The sequence below is a fragment of the Aythya fuligula genome, chromosome 1 (genome assembly GCF_009819795.1).
Source record: "Aythya fuligula isolate bAytFul2 chromosome 1, bAytFul2.pri, whole genome shotgun sequence".
NCBI classification, from domain to species: Eukaryota; Metazoa; Chordata; class Aves; order Anseriformes; family Anatidae; genus Aythya; species Aythya fuligula.
The window spans coordinates 41,287,312-41,306,187 of NC_045559.1; the positions used below are offsets into that span (position 1 = coordinate 41,287,312).

At 37.2% G+C, this 18,876-nt stretch overlaps 1 protein-coding gene across 8 annotated transcripts in view; it reads left to right on the top strand.

Moving 5' to 3' along the window:
• NAV3 (neuron navigator 3) overlaps nucleotides 1-18,876 on the top strand; it is a 413,471-nt gene that overhangs the window by 264,339 nt on the left and 130,256 nt on the right. For 6 of the 8 annotated variants that reach the window (XM_032199553.1, XM_032199563.1, XM_032199609.1 and 3 more), the window contains exons 6-8: nucleotides 4,431-4,499; nucleotides 7,184-7,323; nucleotides 13,692-14,727. In XM_032199553.1, coding sequence (XP_032055444.1) covers nucleotides 4,431-4,499; nucleotides 7,184-7,323; nucleotides 13,692-14,727 — 1,245 coding nt within the window. Of the gene's footprint in view, nucleotides 1-4,430; nucleotides 4,500-7,183; nucleotides 7,324-13,688; nucleotides 14,728-18,876 lie in introns of all 8 variants that reach the window. The other 2 variants (XM_032199592.1, XM_032199544.1) reach the window with 1 other exon arrangement.

Below are 18,876 nucleotides of genomic sequence, written 5' to 3' on the forward strand. Positions count from 1 at the left end.
TTGTATCCTGTGGCCTCTCTCTCAGCAGGCTTGGGATTTGGAATCAGGTGAACCTTAGAATATTATATATTCTGCTTTCTGCCAGGCAGGCTGATGAGAAGTATACATTCAAAGAGCTTTTTTTGTTCTTCTTGTTGTTTTTCTTTTTGTTCTGTTTTGTTTTTAAAAAGATAAAATATTTACAGCACAATCAATATCTTGTAGGATTTTTTTTTCCAATAAAAATCCTTTATTTAAACTAGATTTATTTTTCGTTATTATTAGTGTTTGGAAATTGATAAATCATTCTGATAGAAGAGTCTTAAACAGTTCTGGAGTGCAGTCACTCTGCTGAAACAAATGCACTTTATAAAATCAACAGCATGTTAAAATTCAAGTATGCAAAGGTGGAACTTTGATTACATACTGCAGACCCCTTTGCCTTTTAAGAGATTGCATAGCTGGCATTTTAGAACCACCATGCAACTCATTAGAGGAAAGCAGCTACACTGCTCTGACAGTGTGATGTAATGTGATCCTTTTGATCTTTCAAAAGACTGTTAATGAAAAGTAGATGATATGCAGGCTGACACTACATGGGTTACTTTTTGAAGAAGGAGGTTAAAATATTTTCAGCTTTATTCATGCTTTGTATCCGGGTTCATACAACCTTAATTCTTCAGCTTTTACATGCTATAGACACTTTCAAAGAGCTTCTTCTGTCCTGCTATGCCATGCTATTTGTACAGCAGAAAGACACTTTTTCTGCCATTTTAGTTGAGAGTCCAGCAGTCACTTGTCTTCCCTCTTCATCTTGTTTGCTCTTATATGCCCATTTAAGTTGAAGATTTCACTTCACTTTTAGTGGGAGGGCATTTAAGAACCTTTGGTATTGTAGTCTATGTTGACTCCCTAGGTTCCCCTACATCTTTCATGACCATTTCTTAAACCATTTTATCCTGCCTGCAACTGCATGCCCTCATCCAGGTCCCCATTTTCGTGGAACACAGTGCATCTCTCCTCAGAGTGACTGCCTGTGCAGCACAGCCTGTGCAGTGCTGAGTCCTGGTTCCTGCAACTAGACTCGCTGTGGTATAGCTCTAGGGCTTTCCATTAGCACCTCAGGGTAACCACAGTCTGTAACATCTGCACTGCTTCCTTCTCAGTACTTCTCCAGCTACCTCTGTGCTGAGCTGCCTTTCTGGGCAGCCTCAGCATGTTTATTCCATTTTCTCACGGTTTTTCACCAAGGAACCAGCAATGTCCAGTGTCACCATTTCATCTCTGATGTGGAAGCTAGAGTTTTCTTTGATTGTGAGAGAAAATATGGGTGTTTGATTTCCACATGGAAGCCGGTGTTAAAGAGTCCAGTTGATTTCTAAGAATTTTGGATTGGATGTATTTATACAATCTTACCTCTTTTGAACAGGATTTGCTTAAACGGAAGTATTTGCCTGCTCTTCTTGTGTGTTAGAAAGAAGGGGAGAGCTAAGCATGTTGCCAGAGGCCTCCAGGCCTGTTCCTGGCCCAGGCCCAGGGCCGTGCTGGCCCCAGCATCGCAACACTGAGCCCCAGCGCTGGGCTGTCTATCCAGGAGCAAACTGGTTGCCTGCAGGCTCTGCAGACAGTGTTGGTCTCTGCCATTGTTCCCATGTCCCCTTCCTGAAAATGGGCCACAGCTGGGCTTTGCAGGCAACTGCTGTGGCTTCTCCTGGGAGTCAAAGCTGACACTGGGTTGGGGAAGAATGCTGGCAGGAGTATTATAGCAATGGAAAGGGTCTTGGGAGCAGAAAGAATAGAACCAGGGGCTTGAAAATCCCCCTTTCCAGCCCTCTGACAAGTAAAGCCTCCCATGTCCCAAATGCTGTGACACTAAATTTCTGCTGTCTGGACTACTAATATGCATGTGTGATGCTTTAGTGCAGGAACATATTTATTGTACCTTTGAGTGAATCTGTAAGCATAAATAATTACAACTTTAAACAAAACAGGTTTATTTTCCTGACTGCCAGATGTTACCCACCAACAATTATCAGATAGGATGAAAGGCAACAGGTAAATATTTGTTCATACATTTAGAATAGCTCTAAGAGAGACTGGACTTTAGATGTGTTGCAGTTCCCATTTGTAACATTGCAGCCAGAAGTTGGGAAACAGGCATCTGTGCAAAGCTTTAATTGGTCCAACACAGCAAATGCTAATTGTGAAGGAAGACCCAAAGTCATCCATCAACGCCTTCCAGGGCTGTCTGTAAAATTTGAAAACAGTTTATAGGCTGACGTTTCATGAATTTGCTAGTGGATGGAGTCCCAGGCAACAGGCATGGAAGGAAAGAGATTTTTCTAGCAAGTTTTTCCAGGTAGATTATTCATATATTAATTCTTTTTTTTATATATATATATATATATATATATAAGTGTTGTTTGTCTATGGGCTAGATTGTCAACAACTCAGCAACTGAGTTCATCACTGAGATCAAGTAATTTGCCTCTTTGGAGTAGCATTGTTTGAAGCAGGAAAGCTACCAGGCACTAGGCAGATCTTTCATCCTCTTCAGGCAGTGGTTAAGATGCATCCTATTCTCTCTGCTTTTCCAACTCACTGTCTGTGTTGATTGTACTATGTATCATTTAACCTTCTACAACATAAATGCACTAAAGTTTTATTTGACATTCCATTTTTTCTCACAAACTTCTTAGTTTAGTCAATGGAGATAACCAGATAACCTTTTCTAGATTCCTTCATTTTAAATATGTTGAGATGGGCTAATAATTCAAGCAAAAATTTAGCAACTTTAGTAAAACATCCTATTTCATATTTGTAGCACGTCTAGTTATTAAGAAAAATAGCTGTAAATGAAATACAAAGTAATATACTAATGGCTAAATAAAAAAATAAAATATAAATAGCAATTATTATGATATTGCAGTTTATTACAATTTCCACAGAAGTTATAGTCATATGAAAGAGTACTTTGTCAGCACTACTGTGAAGATATATATCACAGGATTGAATGATGCATTTATATGTTAAATGATTGATTTGGTTTTGCCTTCTTAAGACTAAAGTAGCTTCCCTTTTATTTATTCATCGAATGCACATGTGCCATTTATGATTGCCAGGCACAGAGGCAGTGCTGAACCCCTTACTAGGTAATAAATTGGTAAAGTAACAATAATCATGCAACACATTCAAGTGTCACTTTGACCCTTGGTTTGTGCCTTTGCCCTACTCCTCTTCAGAACAGCTATGCCTGTATGGGAAGACTTCTTTCCTTTAAGCTTCTTCCAACTGCTCTACACTGAGTCTATCCAATTCAGTGGGCCAGCAGAAATTGCTTAATGCTTTTCTGGTAGAATCAGTACCACCATATTTTTCATATAAGTGCTGCCAGTCTACAAAGTTGGGACTAAATTATTATGGTTCCTGCTACTGCTCAGAAGAGTTACTAGAAGATGCAGAACTGTAAGAGACAAGAGCACTATGTGACTGTCAGAGCTCCTGCTTAGTCAGTTTCCTATCACTTCCTTAAGAATGTAAGGAATTTGATTTTGTGATTGCACCTGAGTATGACCTTAGGCTGTGTGGATCCCAAAGGATGCACCTGTTTACTGTATCTGAAATTACTTGGCAGGAGGCCTTACCTTAGCTATACCTTTTACACATCCCCTATGCAAAAGACTAAAAGAATAAAGGCATCAATTTGCTGTTTAGCAATGACATATTGCTGGGTGTTACAAGGAACATATAGTTTTTTAGCTCTGTAGCACAGCATATTTTATGTTGCAGAAATACTACTTGGATGTCTTAAGAGACTAAGGTGCATTTTCCTATGAAACTTAACAGTGAATCTAAGCACGTGTGATGGCTTCCTTAATGGAGCCTCTGATTGATTGCCTGGGTAATGCATCACTTACGTATGTGAACTATGGGGCAATACCAGTAATAAAAACTATGATGGGATTCTCCTTCTGTATAGCTCTACTGTCAGACAGGTCACCTTTCTTTAGTACGGATTCTTCTGTGTCCATGCTGGCTCTGGTACAGCAAACCTCTTCCTATCTGCAGATTGTGAACCCATGCAGTTTGCTGGAGGTGCTTTTAGCTGTATATTCACATTTCGTACTTTTCATGGGTGCAAAAACACCAGCAAAAAGTTTTAAGGTGCACTAACAGAGCTAGAATTCAGTCACTATGCCTGAATTGTTTATTCCTAAAATAATTTCTAGCAGATGACAAAATATATAACGATATACATTATTTCATAATCTGTGCATTGCATCTCTCATAAAAATCTGCATGTTACATTACTTCATATTTTTGCCAGTTAATTTGTGTTTTCTCTCCATGTTCAATTTGCATTCATTAACTCATAAGTGTGGTAAGTGTGTTCTTTCTGTACATGTTCAAAGAAATCCTTTAATTCAATTTCTCTGTTTCTTCTCATACAGTCTCACAGCCAGATATGCAACTCAGTCTAATCACAGTGGAATTGCAACCAGTCAAAAAAAGGCTTCTAGGTCAGTTAAATATCTCTAATTTATTGCTTATTAGCGATAATCAAGCAAGTCAATGTCCATTGGAAGTTTATCCTTTGGACAGAAGTGGACATTAAAAAATGTGTATTTATGTTATGCGTGCAAGCTTTGCAACAATGAGCTTTACCATGGGAAAGCCTCGTATGGACTGGAGGGAGCTGATTTTACTGTATATTAGCAATATTTCTGGTTGTTATGTATCTTGCATCTTGGTATCCTGCATGTAAAATATCAGGTGGGGAGGATTAGTTGGTGATTTTAGTGCTCTCTATTTTCTGGCTCAAATTCTTTGTTTAGTTACAAGCCAAAAAAAAATGTCTGGGACCCCATCCCAATTCCCAGTAGATGTTCTTCTGCATGTATTGCAAACCTACCTGAGAGGTTGAGTTCACAGAGACAAGATCACACAGAAGCAAAACAAGAGTGGAAAAAAGAAGCACTTTCAAGAGTTCTGCTCCTTCAAGAGTAGCCCACACACAGTCGCTGCTAGAGAGATGCTTTGTTTTGGCTGTGATTTGACAGAACTGTGTGTAGGAGCTGCCCTGTTTGAGATTTCATCGATACTTTTAGCACTATGAGCACTAAAATCTACAAGCCAGGTTGCAGAAGAAAGAAGCTGAGATCTAAAGCTTACTCTTGTTTCTAACATATTTTTTTTGTGTGTGTGGTGGGTAATTAATGTGCTCATTAATCTTTTTTTTTTTTTTTTCTGTACAGTTCATTGGTGAGAACAATGAACTATAAATTGTGTAATCTACAGTTAAGATTGCATTTTGCAATGTAGTGCACTAACATGAGTTGCTGGTGATAGCTTGGAATGAGCTATACCACGCTCCAGTTGCTTTGCACCTGCATTTATAGGTCTTCAGTTTTTCTTATTGCTGATGCTCCTGTCTTGTCCGCATTCAGTATGTCCAGGTTAACAGTCTTAATGTCTAATACTTTAAATCTGTGGCAGTGTTTCCGAAGCCTGTTCAGAGGTATGTGACTTGTCCCTTATTTGTTATTCTCCTCTTTGCATTTCCTTAGCTGCTTAACATGATTCTGCAAGAGAAATTTAAAACCTGAATTCAATTAAAAAAGACAGCAAATGAGGTAAACTGGAAAGTGTGCAGAGCAAATGGCTTCATGTATAATGTGCTTACTGTGGCAAGTTCTCAAATTCTGGCATGCATAACTATTTTATATTTTAACAGAACAGATGAGTTTCCAGCGTTGCACATGCCTTCTCATTGCTTTTTTCATTACCTTTGACAAATGATCTCAGGGCTCTCACTGCCTGTCAAATTAGGGTAATGAGAAGGAGCAAATGGATTTTTAAGTTTGTTTTAGTGCATTCTTCAGGGAACAGAAGATCACTAGAATTCATGGGTCACAGTAAAGGTTAGCACGCGTGCAGCTGCAGAGCAGAGACAGTCTGCTGTGGGCTCAGCACAGAGGCTAGCAGGGCAGGCTTGCAGCCAGAAAGAGCCATGAAAATAACGAATGGATTAGCTCTCTGAGTCTTAAATTGGTGAAGCAATAGAACGTGGAGCTGTTTACATGTGTTTGCTAATGAAAATAAAATTCGAACATTTTTGTTATACCCATTTTCAACAGAAAAAGTTCAGAAGAAATCTAGAATTTTGCAATTCTTTGTAACCTGTTTTTTTTTTTTCTTTCTCATGCTGTTCTTTCATCATATAGTGAAACTAACAAAATTCAATATGCATGATTTGCATTGACACCATTAAAACCATTATATCACCCCCATAAGTGAGAAACAGAATATAGATATTATTTTCCAATGGCAAATGTATCTTGCTGAGTTAAGTATTTCATTTTGTCTGTCAGAGAACAAAAGTGGAAAATGAAGTGGCCCACAAAGATGCTGAAGAAGGTTTTAAGCAAGCATGTATTACAGAATCTTTCATAAGAGAACAAATTCAGGCAGATAAAAAGATGCAGGCTTATACATGCCAGGGACAACAGGGTCCACATTTTTTTCATAGCTTAGCCACACAGTAAGGTACAGATGGTGGCAGCAAATACTAACAAATGAACTGTATAGCCTACATTGTATCCTTGTATCGAAAAGGTGTACATTCATCTGTAGCATCTATCTAAACAATATATTTGCAATATTTTTATTTAAAATAATAAGCTCACAAGCCTAAAGAAGTAGAATTGTTTAAACCAATAGCATTCTGAAAATAACGAAAGAACAAAATTATAAAGACAGCTTTTGTGCTGACCACAGCTCTGGAACAGTTAATAGAGAGTAGAGTAAGAAAAATGAAATATTTCTCAATTATGTATTTTTGTGCTTCCAATCAATTTCTGTAAAATTTCCTCCTTAAAAATGACTTATTTAAATAAAAGTTGATACTACATATTAATGGTCTGTTAGGGTGAATCTGTTTTAGCAACATTAATGGCAAATGCAAAGCATCTTCTTACATGTCTTGTGAACCCAGAAAGCATCTTTTTCCCCCTTGTGTGAATAAAGATAAGCTTTTCTTTTAATTTGTTGAGTCTATCTAACTTGAATCCTTCTGTTCATTGTTGCTTACATGAAATCATTGGTTTTGGTCATTGGTTTTAAATTCCAATCTGATATTTGCATACTGCCTCTTCTATGTGTTGCACTGCATACAACGAACCAGTCTCTGATTATACCATTCTAGGCTTCCAGGACCCTCAAGGGTGCCAGCTGCAGGCAGCAGTACCAAAGTCCAGGGAGCTTCTAATTTAAATCGGAGGAGCCAGAGCTTTAACAGCATTGACAAAAACAAGCCTCCACAATATGCAAACGGAAATGAAAAAGGTAAGTGATTAAAAGTTAGTGAGATTACTCTACAGAAGTAATACATAATGGAAAAAGAAAAAAAGGCACCTATCCACAAAAGACAAAGAAGTGAACGTAATACTTGGTGAGGAAGCACTATGGAGACAGCCCTGTGAATTAGGGTTTGTAATTGAGTTGAGGTAAAATTTCAGAACTGAAACCTTTCAAGATGTTACAGTGAGTGGTATTTTATCTGTCTTTGATGGAAATGTCATTGACTGATACTTCTGAAGTAAAAATGAATCCATATTGCATGCCTACAGTCTTGGTCTATGCTCAAGTCCGCTCATACCCATAGGAAGACTGCCATATTAAAGGAGATGGATATTACATTTGCATGAGAATATTACATATGTTTATTCTTTCAGGACCTTACTAAGTATATGCATTAATCCGAATAAGGGATTGGAAATTAAGTCAAATGTAATGAAGTTTTGCAGGGATTTGAATTCAGTGTTCATGTTTTATTGCCTCCTCTAACTACGATCTTCAGTTTCACAAAAAGGGTTCTCTGCGTCCTCCTATTTCTCCAACCCTCTGATTCTGTTTTCCCAGAAAATGTGCCTCTTCAGGCTTTATCTTAGAAATAATAATATAAAAAATCAGCCTTCCAAGTTGTGTAACTAATCCAGTCCTTCCCTCCCCTTCTTTCTCCCTTTGTGTAATGAACAGCATTTTATTCATATCTCTGGGTTAGAATACAGTTGAAAATGATACAATATACATAGTACCCATTCGCATCCTTGGGGTCTGTGGGAGGAACAAGTATGCAGTGAATGTTCTTCATCCAAGCAACAGGCAGCTATCCAGATTTTTTTTTTTTTTACAAAATTCTGATGAACACACTTTGCCCCTAGCTGTATCTGAAGATATAAACCCATCCTTTCAATAGTTATTTCTGTATTTTTACTATCAGTTGAATGTTTCAGATAGTTCTGTACTGCTTTTTATTTTATCAAGGACTTGTTTATGGCAAGACACGCAGACTAAAAAGAGATCAGAATATAAACTGAGCAGACACTGTATAGTTCACAAATATGATAGTGATGTTATGAAGTAGGAGATGGGACTGCTTGAGTGAAGGTATGTACAGCAGTTCAGGCTTTAGAATTACTTCATAATGTTGACATAAGTTTTCTATTGAAATATGTGAAAGAGCAAAATGATTTAAGGTGGGGCATGCTTGTAGATACTAATATTCTTAGCTCATTGCTTGAAAACTGTCTTTGGACTGCTAAGGTTTACACTGCATTGCACATTTACATGGCTTTTTGCATGATGGATTTCTTTACTTACCCGTTTCTTCACAGCAGAGAATGAGAAACTTGATGAGATTTTTAGTAGAGTCATCACTTACAAGAGTATAAGGGGTGGCTTTCTTTGTATACTATCATTCAATTAGTTTTACAGGATATAGAAAATGTAATGTTGCATAACTACATTGAGTATTGTATTTTAGGTTATTCTATTTGATTTTTTTTTTCCTTTCCAAACAGCAAAATGGATTTAAGAACATTGATTTTACTTATGAATATAAGATAAATACAAGTTTATTTTAAAAGATATGTATAAAGCAGAAGTTAGAGAATATGAATACTACACATGCAAGTGTGTAAGTTTTTTTTTTTAATATTACAATGAAATTTCCAAGTAGTCTTTGAATTATTTTTTTTTTATGTACCTGTGGGTGTTCTATGACCTGAGGATTTTTAAAAAATTTGTTCTGAAACAAACTTCAACCCTTACATTAGCAGTAGTAATAATAACACCTTTTTAAAAGAAAAAAAAAAAAATAAAATAAAATAAAATAGCAGCACATGCAATAAATGCATTTTAAATTTTGCTTCTAATGTAGATACTTGGAGCAAGAGAACTTTAACAGCTTGTGTTGAATGGACATACAGTCCATATACACTAATTTCTGAGTCTTGGATAGTATAGCAAATAGCTAGTAATTTTGCATTAGTGCTGCATAAGCTGCATAAACTGAATCAGAATAGAGGATGACTTGTACTATGTCAATAGGCATGAGAACTGGGGATCTCCAAATCTCAAGGACAGACCACTTTTGTTAATTTTTTTTTTTTTTTTTTTTTTTTTTTTTTGCTAATGTACAACTTCCTGTATGTGCTAAAAAGAGACCTCAAAAAAGATATACAGCATAAGTTTTTTTCTTTGTTTTGTTTTGTTTTAAATCCAGTTATATGTAATACTTGAAATCTGCTCTTGTATAGCACATTTTTCACCTCAGTCACAATACAGGCACAGATTTAAATACATTTTAATCTGTACCTGGATATACAGGCACAGATTTAAAGGAGACCTCAAAGTGGTCCAAAATAAGATGCAATAGATGTCTTTTATATATTGTTTTATTATTTAGAATGCTATTTAATACTATCTATTTTGAAAGTTGCTTAATGAATAGTTTACACTGCAAGAAAGCCACGGACCCCTAAGTGAAAACAGTTATGCTACTCATTCAGTACAGGACAGTTTTCACCTATAGACCCACTCCATTGTCTTGACACAGGTAAATTTATGTGCCAGTGATTAAGTCAGGAAAACAGAATATACCAAAACGGTAAAGATGCCATGAGCTGAAACTCATCTGTGGAATCTGTGGAGCTTTAGTGAGATATATATATATACTTTTAATATATATTTGGAGTTATGGTTGGGTTCCAAAGAATATGTGAGTTTTCCAGGTCATATCACATCCATCTCTTTCACACATAATAAAATACAGAGGAAAATAAAACAGTGAAAATGAAAGTATTTGAATAAAGTTAATTGTCCATGTTGCTAATAAGACAGATACCCAGGGCATTTTGAGACTAGCAAAGAAATAATGTTCTAACTCCAGCCAAATTAAAAACAAACAAACAAATATTTACACTTCAGAGCTTAGAAACACTGTCTCTGAACACTGATAAGGACCTTTATGTCACAGAATTTAATTGCACGCCTTTCAATGTCATTTCATAATATCAAATGTCATTTGTATATTGTCCAGAGTTTGTTTCAATTCTCTTTGGTATTTTGCCCGTAAAGACTTTGAGAAACTCTGTTCTGGATCCCAGTTGTCTAATGGTTGCAGATCATTAATCTTCGTGCAGTATGTGTGCCCAGTGCCAGTTTGTTTGTGTTCATTCTAGTGCCAGTCTGCTGCCAGTGCTCCCTTGTGGTGTTCTCCTGTGCTGACAAGGGGTAGATAAATTCTCATGTTGGAAGAGGACATTTGAGCAGGCTATGCTCTATTCATCTTACCAGACAGACTTCCAGTTCCTCCAAGCATCCTTACAGCTTTCCCTTACAACTCTTCCTTTTTTTGTTAACCCTTTCAGTATGAGTGACTAAAATTGGATATTGTAATCTGGGCACCTGGTGTGACAGTATTAATATGCCTTATGGAAACACTTTGTCTGCTCCAGAATACTAAGAAAATCACTACCTGACTATGCTGCAACTGGGGAGCTGTCATCACAGAACTGCTGTCCTCTCCAACAGCACCAACTACAGAAAAGGTCATGGACAAGAAGATTGAAGAGGATTGTTGTAAATTGGTTTCTGATATCTTTTTTTCTTTCTGCGGTGCGCACCCAGGGGTGTTCTGCTTTCCCAAAGCAGATTGGGCTGAACCCTGAAGCACAGTACTCTCAAGGAGAATGCAGCATTTTTCTCACCAGAAGTTGATTATGCCTTTCAATTGTAAAGGGATTGGGCCCTACAGAGAAACCTGTCTCCTTGTAAAATTCAGTTTATAGAGATATGACATCCTTGTCATATCCTGAATCCATAGCTTCGATTCAGTCTGTATCGAAAGCACCACAAGGTGGGGACAGATTTCATATAATGAACAGCTAAAGCTAAATCCAACTGAATGAGAAAAAAGCAATGAAAGATGTGCAGCTTCAAGTAGTACATTTGGGCTAGGAGGGGAATAAATCTTTTTATTCCACAACTTTAAGCATACAGGCAGACTCTCACTATTTCTTGAGAGTGTGCAATCCACATTCCTTGTGGGAACTTTAAGGATGCACTTTAAATTGAAGGTTAAAGGCAAGTTTTGTGTTTGTACCTTTTGCTGATGTTTGTGGTTTGTGACATAGGGATCAAATAAGCATCAGTGGTTCCAGGAACCTGTGTATTTTGCTATATATGTGGAAGAATAAACTGTTGTTGAAATAGTGAATATGTTCCTTTTTATATTTTTTTTTCAAATGAGTTAATATTATATAGCAGGAAATATGGCAAGGCTTGCATTCTTCTTTTCAGTCAGAAAGCTTCCTCCCCCCTTTCTTTCTTTCAGTAAAATGAATAGCCTGAAGCCATACAAATTTAACAGAATTAATACAAGAGAGTGCAGTGGCATCTCACTGTGCACAGATTGTTACATGTATTCTGCATTAACTTTGCATATTCTTAAGGTGAATTTTCAACTGCAAAACTACTGGGATAGCAAAAGACCCCAATCCTCCTGTGTAATTAAGGCGTGTTTAGTGCAAAGCAAGATATGTGCAGGAAGGTCTTTGTGCACACCCAGTCCTGGGCTATCAGCCATGGGGCTGATCCCTGGTATAAATTAAGGAAGCCTGAGGGCTGCAGTAATATACAACAGCTGCTGTTGGCCCTAGGCTCTGTTCCAGCATCCGAGACTCACCAGAAAATAGCAGGGGCCCAGCCACAAATCCTGCCTCATTCACAGATGAGGGAACAGCTCTGCAGCTGCCAACAGAAGCAGCTCCACATTAATAATGCTACCTGGAGCAAGGGGAATAAGCTATCACCTAGCCTTTCCCAAAAATACTCTGAGGCCACCCGTATTTTCTTGACTCAGTAGAGATGCTCAAAAACTTCTGTGAAGATCATTAGATCTATGGGGTTTGCACACTGGGCTGAGAGCACGCAAAAAAATGTAGGGCAGATGGAGTTTACAGCATCTGCTGAAGATGGAAGTGATTGGGCTTCTGGAGTGCAGTTGGTAATAGTGTTAAGCAAGTTAAGGCTGTTTGTGTAACACATTTCTATTGTATTACTTTTGTTTGGATTTTTTTAAATTTATTTTTAAACAAAAAATTCTTACAATCTATTTAGAGAAGTAGATTTTGCTTGTAAAAAGCAGATTTTTGTTTGTTAAAGAAAAAACACCTCTCCCTCCAGGATGCTTAAAATCTCCCCTTCCTTATTTGTATTAGTGGCCTTCAGACTTCCAGGTGAATAGTCTAATTCATACGAGGGCCTTAGGGCTGAGACTGCAAAAATGGAAATTGCGCACAACTTCAAACTCTGTGCTGAAGGGCAGAAATGTCCTCAGCTACTATATTATTTAGACATGGGAGCTACAGGGCATGACATTGGCCTTGTGTGTATGTAACACATCAAGTGCTCTTTTTTCCATTATGTGAACTGTATTTCCATTGCATGTTTCTAGTAGCACGTATTTCGTAGCATAGACACACTTAAGCCTAATCAGTGGGAGCCACAGAACTCTGAATATCAAGAAAAGACAGATAAACTGAGAGAAAATATGTCACCTGCTGAAATAGCTTTGTACCACATATATGATTACCATTAGTACTTCATTTCTCTGATGCTCCAGAGTAATAGCATTTAGATACTCAGATAAGTCTTGGAAACAGGAGCTTCATATAGAAGAGCTCAGCCCTTTCATGCCTCGGTCTGTTTTGCTTAACAAGGCAAAATGAGTGTTTTGAAAATCATGGATGTCAATTAAGATAGTTTGATTATTGCAGAATGCCTTATTCTCTTTCGTTCTGAAGCTTTGCTGAAGTTTCTGGAGAATATAAATGTAGTGAAGGAACCTGAGAGATGTAAATGAGACTTATGTACCTTTTGTTAAACAGTAAAAACCATAATCTTTTTCTGTTTTGTTGTTTTGTTTTGTTTTGTTGTTTTGTTTTTCTTCTGGTGTTGCTTTAGTGTTGCTTTTTTTTTTTTTTTTTTTTTTTAGTCTCTCAGTGTTTTGTTATTAGCAACTGATTGGAAGAATTTCTTTATGAGTTATTAATTATAAAATATTTACATTGGAAGGTTTAATTTGCATAATGAAATGGTTGCAACAAAGGTGTCTCCATGTGCTCTTGAGCTCATAGAAAGAAGTATTGCACAACAGCATGATGGAAGGGAAAAAAAGGCATTTTTGATTAGCATTCTGCATATTCCACACGTGTATATTAAGCTTATTATAAATCACATTTACACTGATTTTTGAAGTTTATATGTAACTGTATTTCTCATGCTGGGGTGGGGGGGTATGCTGTTAATCTTCAAGTAGAAGATGTGAAAATAACTGTACCATTGTGATTCTTTCTATTTTTAAGCAGATTCACCAAAAGGCCCTCACCCATCTGCAGGCATGAATGGAAACGTGCAGCATCCCACCAGCACCGGGCAGCAGCAGGTCTCTGCCATACCCTCTCCAAGTGCCAGCAAGCCTTGGCGCAGCAAATCCATGAATGTCAAACACAGCGCGACCTCGACCATGCTGTCCGTGAAGCAGCCTAGTCCCGCAACCTCCCCTACTCCATCTTCAGACAGGCTCAAGCCACCCCCATCTGAAGGCATGAAGCCACCTTCATCTGGACAAAAATCTATGCTGGAAAAATTCAAGCTGGTTAATGCTAGGACTGCTCTGAGACCTCCTTTGTCATTGAGCTCAGGACCCAGTGATAGTGGGAGAGAAGATGATACCTTTTCAGAGTGTGGTGAGACAGACATGTTAAGCGGTGGGGTGAACAGCGGCGGCTCCACAAGTAGCAGTCCTAAAGTGTCACCGAAGTTAACTCCTCCGAAAGCTGGAAGCAAAAATCTCAGCAATAAAAAGTCTTTGCTACAGCCAAAGGACAAAGAGGAAAAGAACAGGGACAAAAATAAAGTTTGCACTGAGAAAACAGTCAAGGAAGAGAAGGACCAAGTCACTGAAACATCTACAAAGAAGAGCTCAAAAATTGCAAGCTTAATCCCAAAGGGAAGCAAGGCAGCAACAGCCAAGAAGGAAAGTTTAATACCGTCTTCTAGTGGAATTCCAAAACCTGGATCGAAGGTGCCAACAGCAAAGCAGAGTGCTTCGTCTGCGTGCACAGGAAGTAAGGAGGTTGAGAAACTGAGGACTACAAAAGGAAACCAATCCCAAACAACACCAAAATCTCAACTCAATGAGAAGGCTTCTCCTTCCTGTGGACTTGCTTCTTCTGAAGGGAAAGAACCAAGCTCAGCTCTTGCCCCGGGCTCCTCTGCAGCTCTCTCGGGCTCCGTGGCGGCAAGCAGCAGCCAAGGCACGGGGAACGGCATCGTCCAACTTCCTCAGCAACAGCAATACAGTCATCCCAACACTGCCACAGTAGCTCCTTTCATTTATAGGTAAGGTCACCAAGGGAAATTGGGTTTGTGTTAACATTTAGAAAAGAGAAAGCTAAAAAAGCCAGAGCAGTAGTGGTCACACTGTGTCTCATATCTCCCAGTTTCCACGTTCTGTCATGGCATCACATATATTTTCCAGATAATATGTTTTAATTAATATTCATGAATAATTTCTTTCAGGAACACTGACTCTTTACCTTATATAAATGCAATCCATTGCAAATATTTGCCATTTAAAATTCAGGATTGGATTGATTTGGTTGGATTGGAAATACAAATCATGTGTTATGTTCCCTGTGCTGTTTTTGAAAGGTCATGGCAGAATCAGGATTCTAGTGAGAATATTCCTGTGTGCAATTTCAGACCTTCAATGTTTATTTGTTATTATTTGATAATATTTGCTTAAAACACACTGCTTTCTAGAAAAAAAAAAATCCTAAAATACACTTCTGACATTTTCACAGTATGTGACAGCACTAGTAGGATATTAGAAGAAAAGTCATATACAAACTTTTGCAAGCATTCAAAAGTATTTCCATACTTTGAGCAGAGTAAAAAGGATGCTGGCCGCAGGTCCTTTTTTTTTCTGTTTGTTTTTATACATGAAGTAGGTATAAATTAACTCTGTAGAGGCAGCACATTTTTACAGATGGTGCATACTCTTCTGATGGCCAAGAACAGGGGAATGATCAGTTAAACGTATTGATCTTTGTCTGAATTTATTTTGCTGCGTGATAAAGCAACTGAAGAGAAACTGAGAGATTGCATTGTTATACAACTCAGAAAGCAGAGTAAGTGTAGAAAGACTGGCAAGCTGCTCTGAGTCATGATTTCAGATGTCAGATATTGGAGAGCTTTAGCTACATTTGTGGGTAAATTTAACATCTGATAAAATGACAAATATGTTATTAAGCAAAATATACTGGCAGTTTTTGTTAGTGAGTAGTACTGTAGATAATCTTGGCTAAAGATTAAAGAGGTGCTGAAGTAGGCTCTGAGGGAGTATATATATCATTACACACAACTAAACATAGCTTCAAAACCAATCTGGATGAGTGATAAACTGTTTAGGTTGATTCTGAACAAAAGCAGTTCTGAAAATTGTATGGGAAGGGAAAAAGCCATGATGTGGGTTATATTTATTCTAACATTCAGTGAGTAGCCTTTTGAGTTTCAGTTAAATGTATCACTGAATGTGTTTAATATGTATGTTTCTGTATAGCTGTCTGGAATATTTTCAGTTATACAGCCATTTGCAGTGTCATACATAGGATGGCCTACATATGTGTTAGGTTGCATAGATAAGAAGAGAGAAAAAGAGGCTATGCTTTGCCTTCAGATGCATGTGCTATATAATGGCAATTTTACCACATATTAATGCCATTTCATTGCATGATGGAGATATCTTATCACTCTTTTAAGCTTCATCATGAAGCAAAATATATTTGGAATTTTAAAGGGCATTAGAAGCATGCATCTTCCAGCAAAATTTGGTATTAATAATCATCTGTTTGCTTCAAACAAGCAGCAAAGGAGACTGTATTTGATGTTAAATCTCGCATGAAAGTAAATTTCTCAGAGCCAAGGTCTGATCTCAGAATGCTATAAACCCAGGGTAATAGGCTGACTTTGATGAGGTTTCTTCAATGTGTATCTCTGTAACTGAGAGACAAATCTGACCCACAAATACACAGTAAATACATTCCTTACAGCTCTCAAGGGCTTTGTAATAGTACACATTGATTTCACAGAAGAATATAAATATAACCAAGGATAAAATATCCATATTTCCAAAGTCAGCAGATTTATTTTTGTGGATATATGGCAAGTAGAAGTGTACAGGAAGATAGGGTACTGTATTTACATTTTTTCTGCTCTTAAGCGTAAATGTCTTTTGAGTAGTCACAACAATTTATACTGAGAATTTCCACGTATTCTTGTTAGCTGCTAAAACAGCTTTATAGATCAATGAGGTAGTAAACAACAGTTATCATTCAGACAAACAGGTTTATTTTTTATACCTAGTGGGAATGTCTAGGCCCTGTGAGTTGGTATTGTAGTCCTTGTAAAAAGATTCAATATAATTCAGTAAAAATACAGTACATTTTATCCAGAATCCTACAGAATTCTTCTTACTGCAATATACTACTGTGATCAGTTTAGGCTGTTAACACAAGGGTAAGTGTTTTCTCTGGTTTGTTGCTGATACCATGTATTTAACAATTTTTTATTATTACTTAAGAGGATATTAGTGTAGATTTGTGAGTAAAAGGAGTTATTTCAAAGAGTTTCTTTGAGGCCAGTATGAATTTTGCTTGGAAAGAGACTGCTGTGCTATAACAGTTATCAACACTCATGTTTACAAGTGGTAAGTTTTTACTAATAGGCAGAAAAGACTGTTTCGCTAGCAGGTGCTGAAATGATACATTGCACTATTCAGTTCTGCACTTTTGGTGCTTGGTTGCTATCTGATACCACGTTGTATTTATGCCTCTTAAACACCATGGCATAGAAATTTGTATGGGTTTATTATTTCTCTTCAAAGATTAGCACCAAAGCTGAGATTCACATAATTTAAATGAATATAATTTAATTTTTTCCATCCTCCTCAGCAAGTGACTATTTATTTTCAAATGTGGTTTTGAATTTACAGCGCCTTAAATGTTCTCTCTGAACTTGACTGCAGAGACCAACTGATTTACAAAAGGCTGAAGTAGATGTAATTTGGTTGCCAGAAAGGTTGTTAAGAAAGATGCAGCAGGCAAACAACTAAGAGCAGTATGTAAGAGACTGTATAATTGTTTAAAGTGTACCAGCCACTATTTTAAATTACACGCTCTTCTACACAGACAAAATTAGTGGAAGATAGAAATGACACCATCTGCCAGAGTTCCTTGGACTCAAATCAAAACTGGCTGTAGATTTTAGTTATCTTCCTAGTGGTGTTTAAATTTCAGATGGAGAAGAGTAACACAGAATTTTAGTGCTTACTAGGTTACACTGAAAACAAGGAAGGAAGAGACAATAATGGGGGAAAAAAAAAAGTCTGAATTTTTCTCCTAAAATCCTAGCAGGATAACAACAAGCTTAATTGCTCAGTATATGGAATTCTTAGCTTTTGAATGTATTGCTCAAAAAGTATAATATAACCTGTACTTTCAAACATTTTATTGCATAGATAAGAGCCTGTTTTATCTAATTATAGTTTTTATTTATTTGTTTGTTTGTTTTGTTAGCCAAATTGTGTAAGATTTCCATGAAATGCGAAACATAACAAATAGTTCTAGAAGTAACGCAAATGTTATCTAACTCCATGGGATAAATCCTTAGTTGACATAAATCATCACAGCCCCACATGAAGTATGTGATATGATGGCAATTAACATTTGCTGTGGACTTGCTCAAATACTAAAGGAATATTTCAAAAAGAGAACTTTAAGTTATAACCTGACACATGAACTAGTTTAGTTTTATTTTATTGACTCCTGCCGTAACTGCTGCAGGAATTTAATGGGTCCCTTTCCCATGGTTAGAATATAGAATCTGAAATGCTCAAATCCCTGGGGCTGCAGTGCTCAGGAAGTGTTTATTGTCTGAAATGATGAAAGTACGGAAACTGCTGAAGAGATTTAGCTGACCGCTTATTATCCTGAGCTGTACATCTATGTAGTTCATCAGTTAAATTTCACTCCTTTGGGTAAATTTGTAGTTTAATGATAGAGACATCTGGAATAAGCTTCATTATTGTCTGAATTGAAACCTTTCAGAGATGCTCTTTCAGTGTCAAGAGAAAGAAACTGGTAGCTTCACTACCTAATAGGGTGGTATAGAGAAGATAGGGCTAGACTATTCTCCAAAATGAAGGATAAGAGGTAATGGGTACAGCAGGGGAAACACTGATTTAATATTTTCACCATGAAGGTGGTGAAACACTTGAGCAGGTTGCCCAGGGAGATTGTGGAAGTTCTGTTTTCAGACATTTTCAAGACTTAACCAAATGAGATCCTGAGCAACTTCATGTAACTGGACTTGGCTTGAGCAGGATGCTGGATGAGATGCCTTCTGGAACAATTTTCTGATCTAAATTATTTTATGATTCTGAGAACACTAAAGTGTTCACCAGATAGAGATAGACCAATGGAAATATTA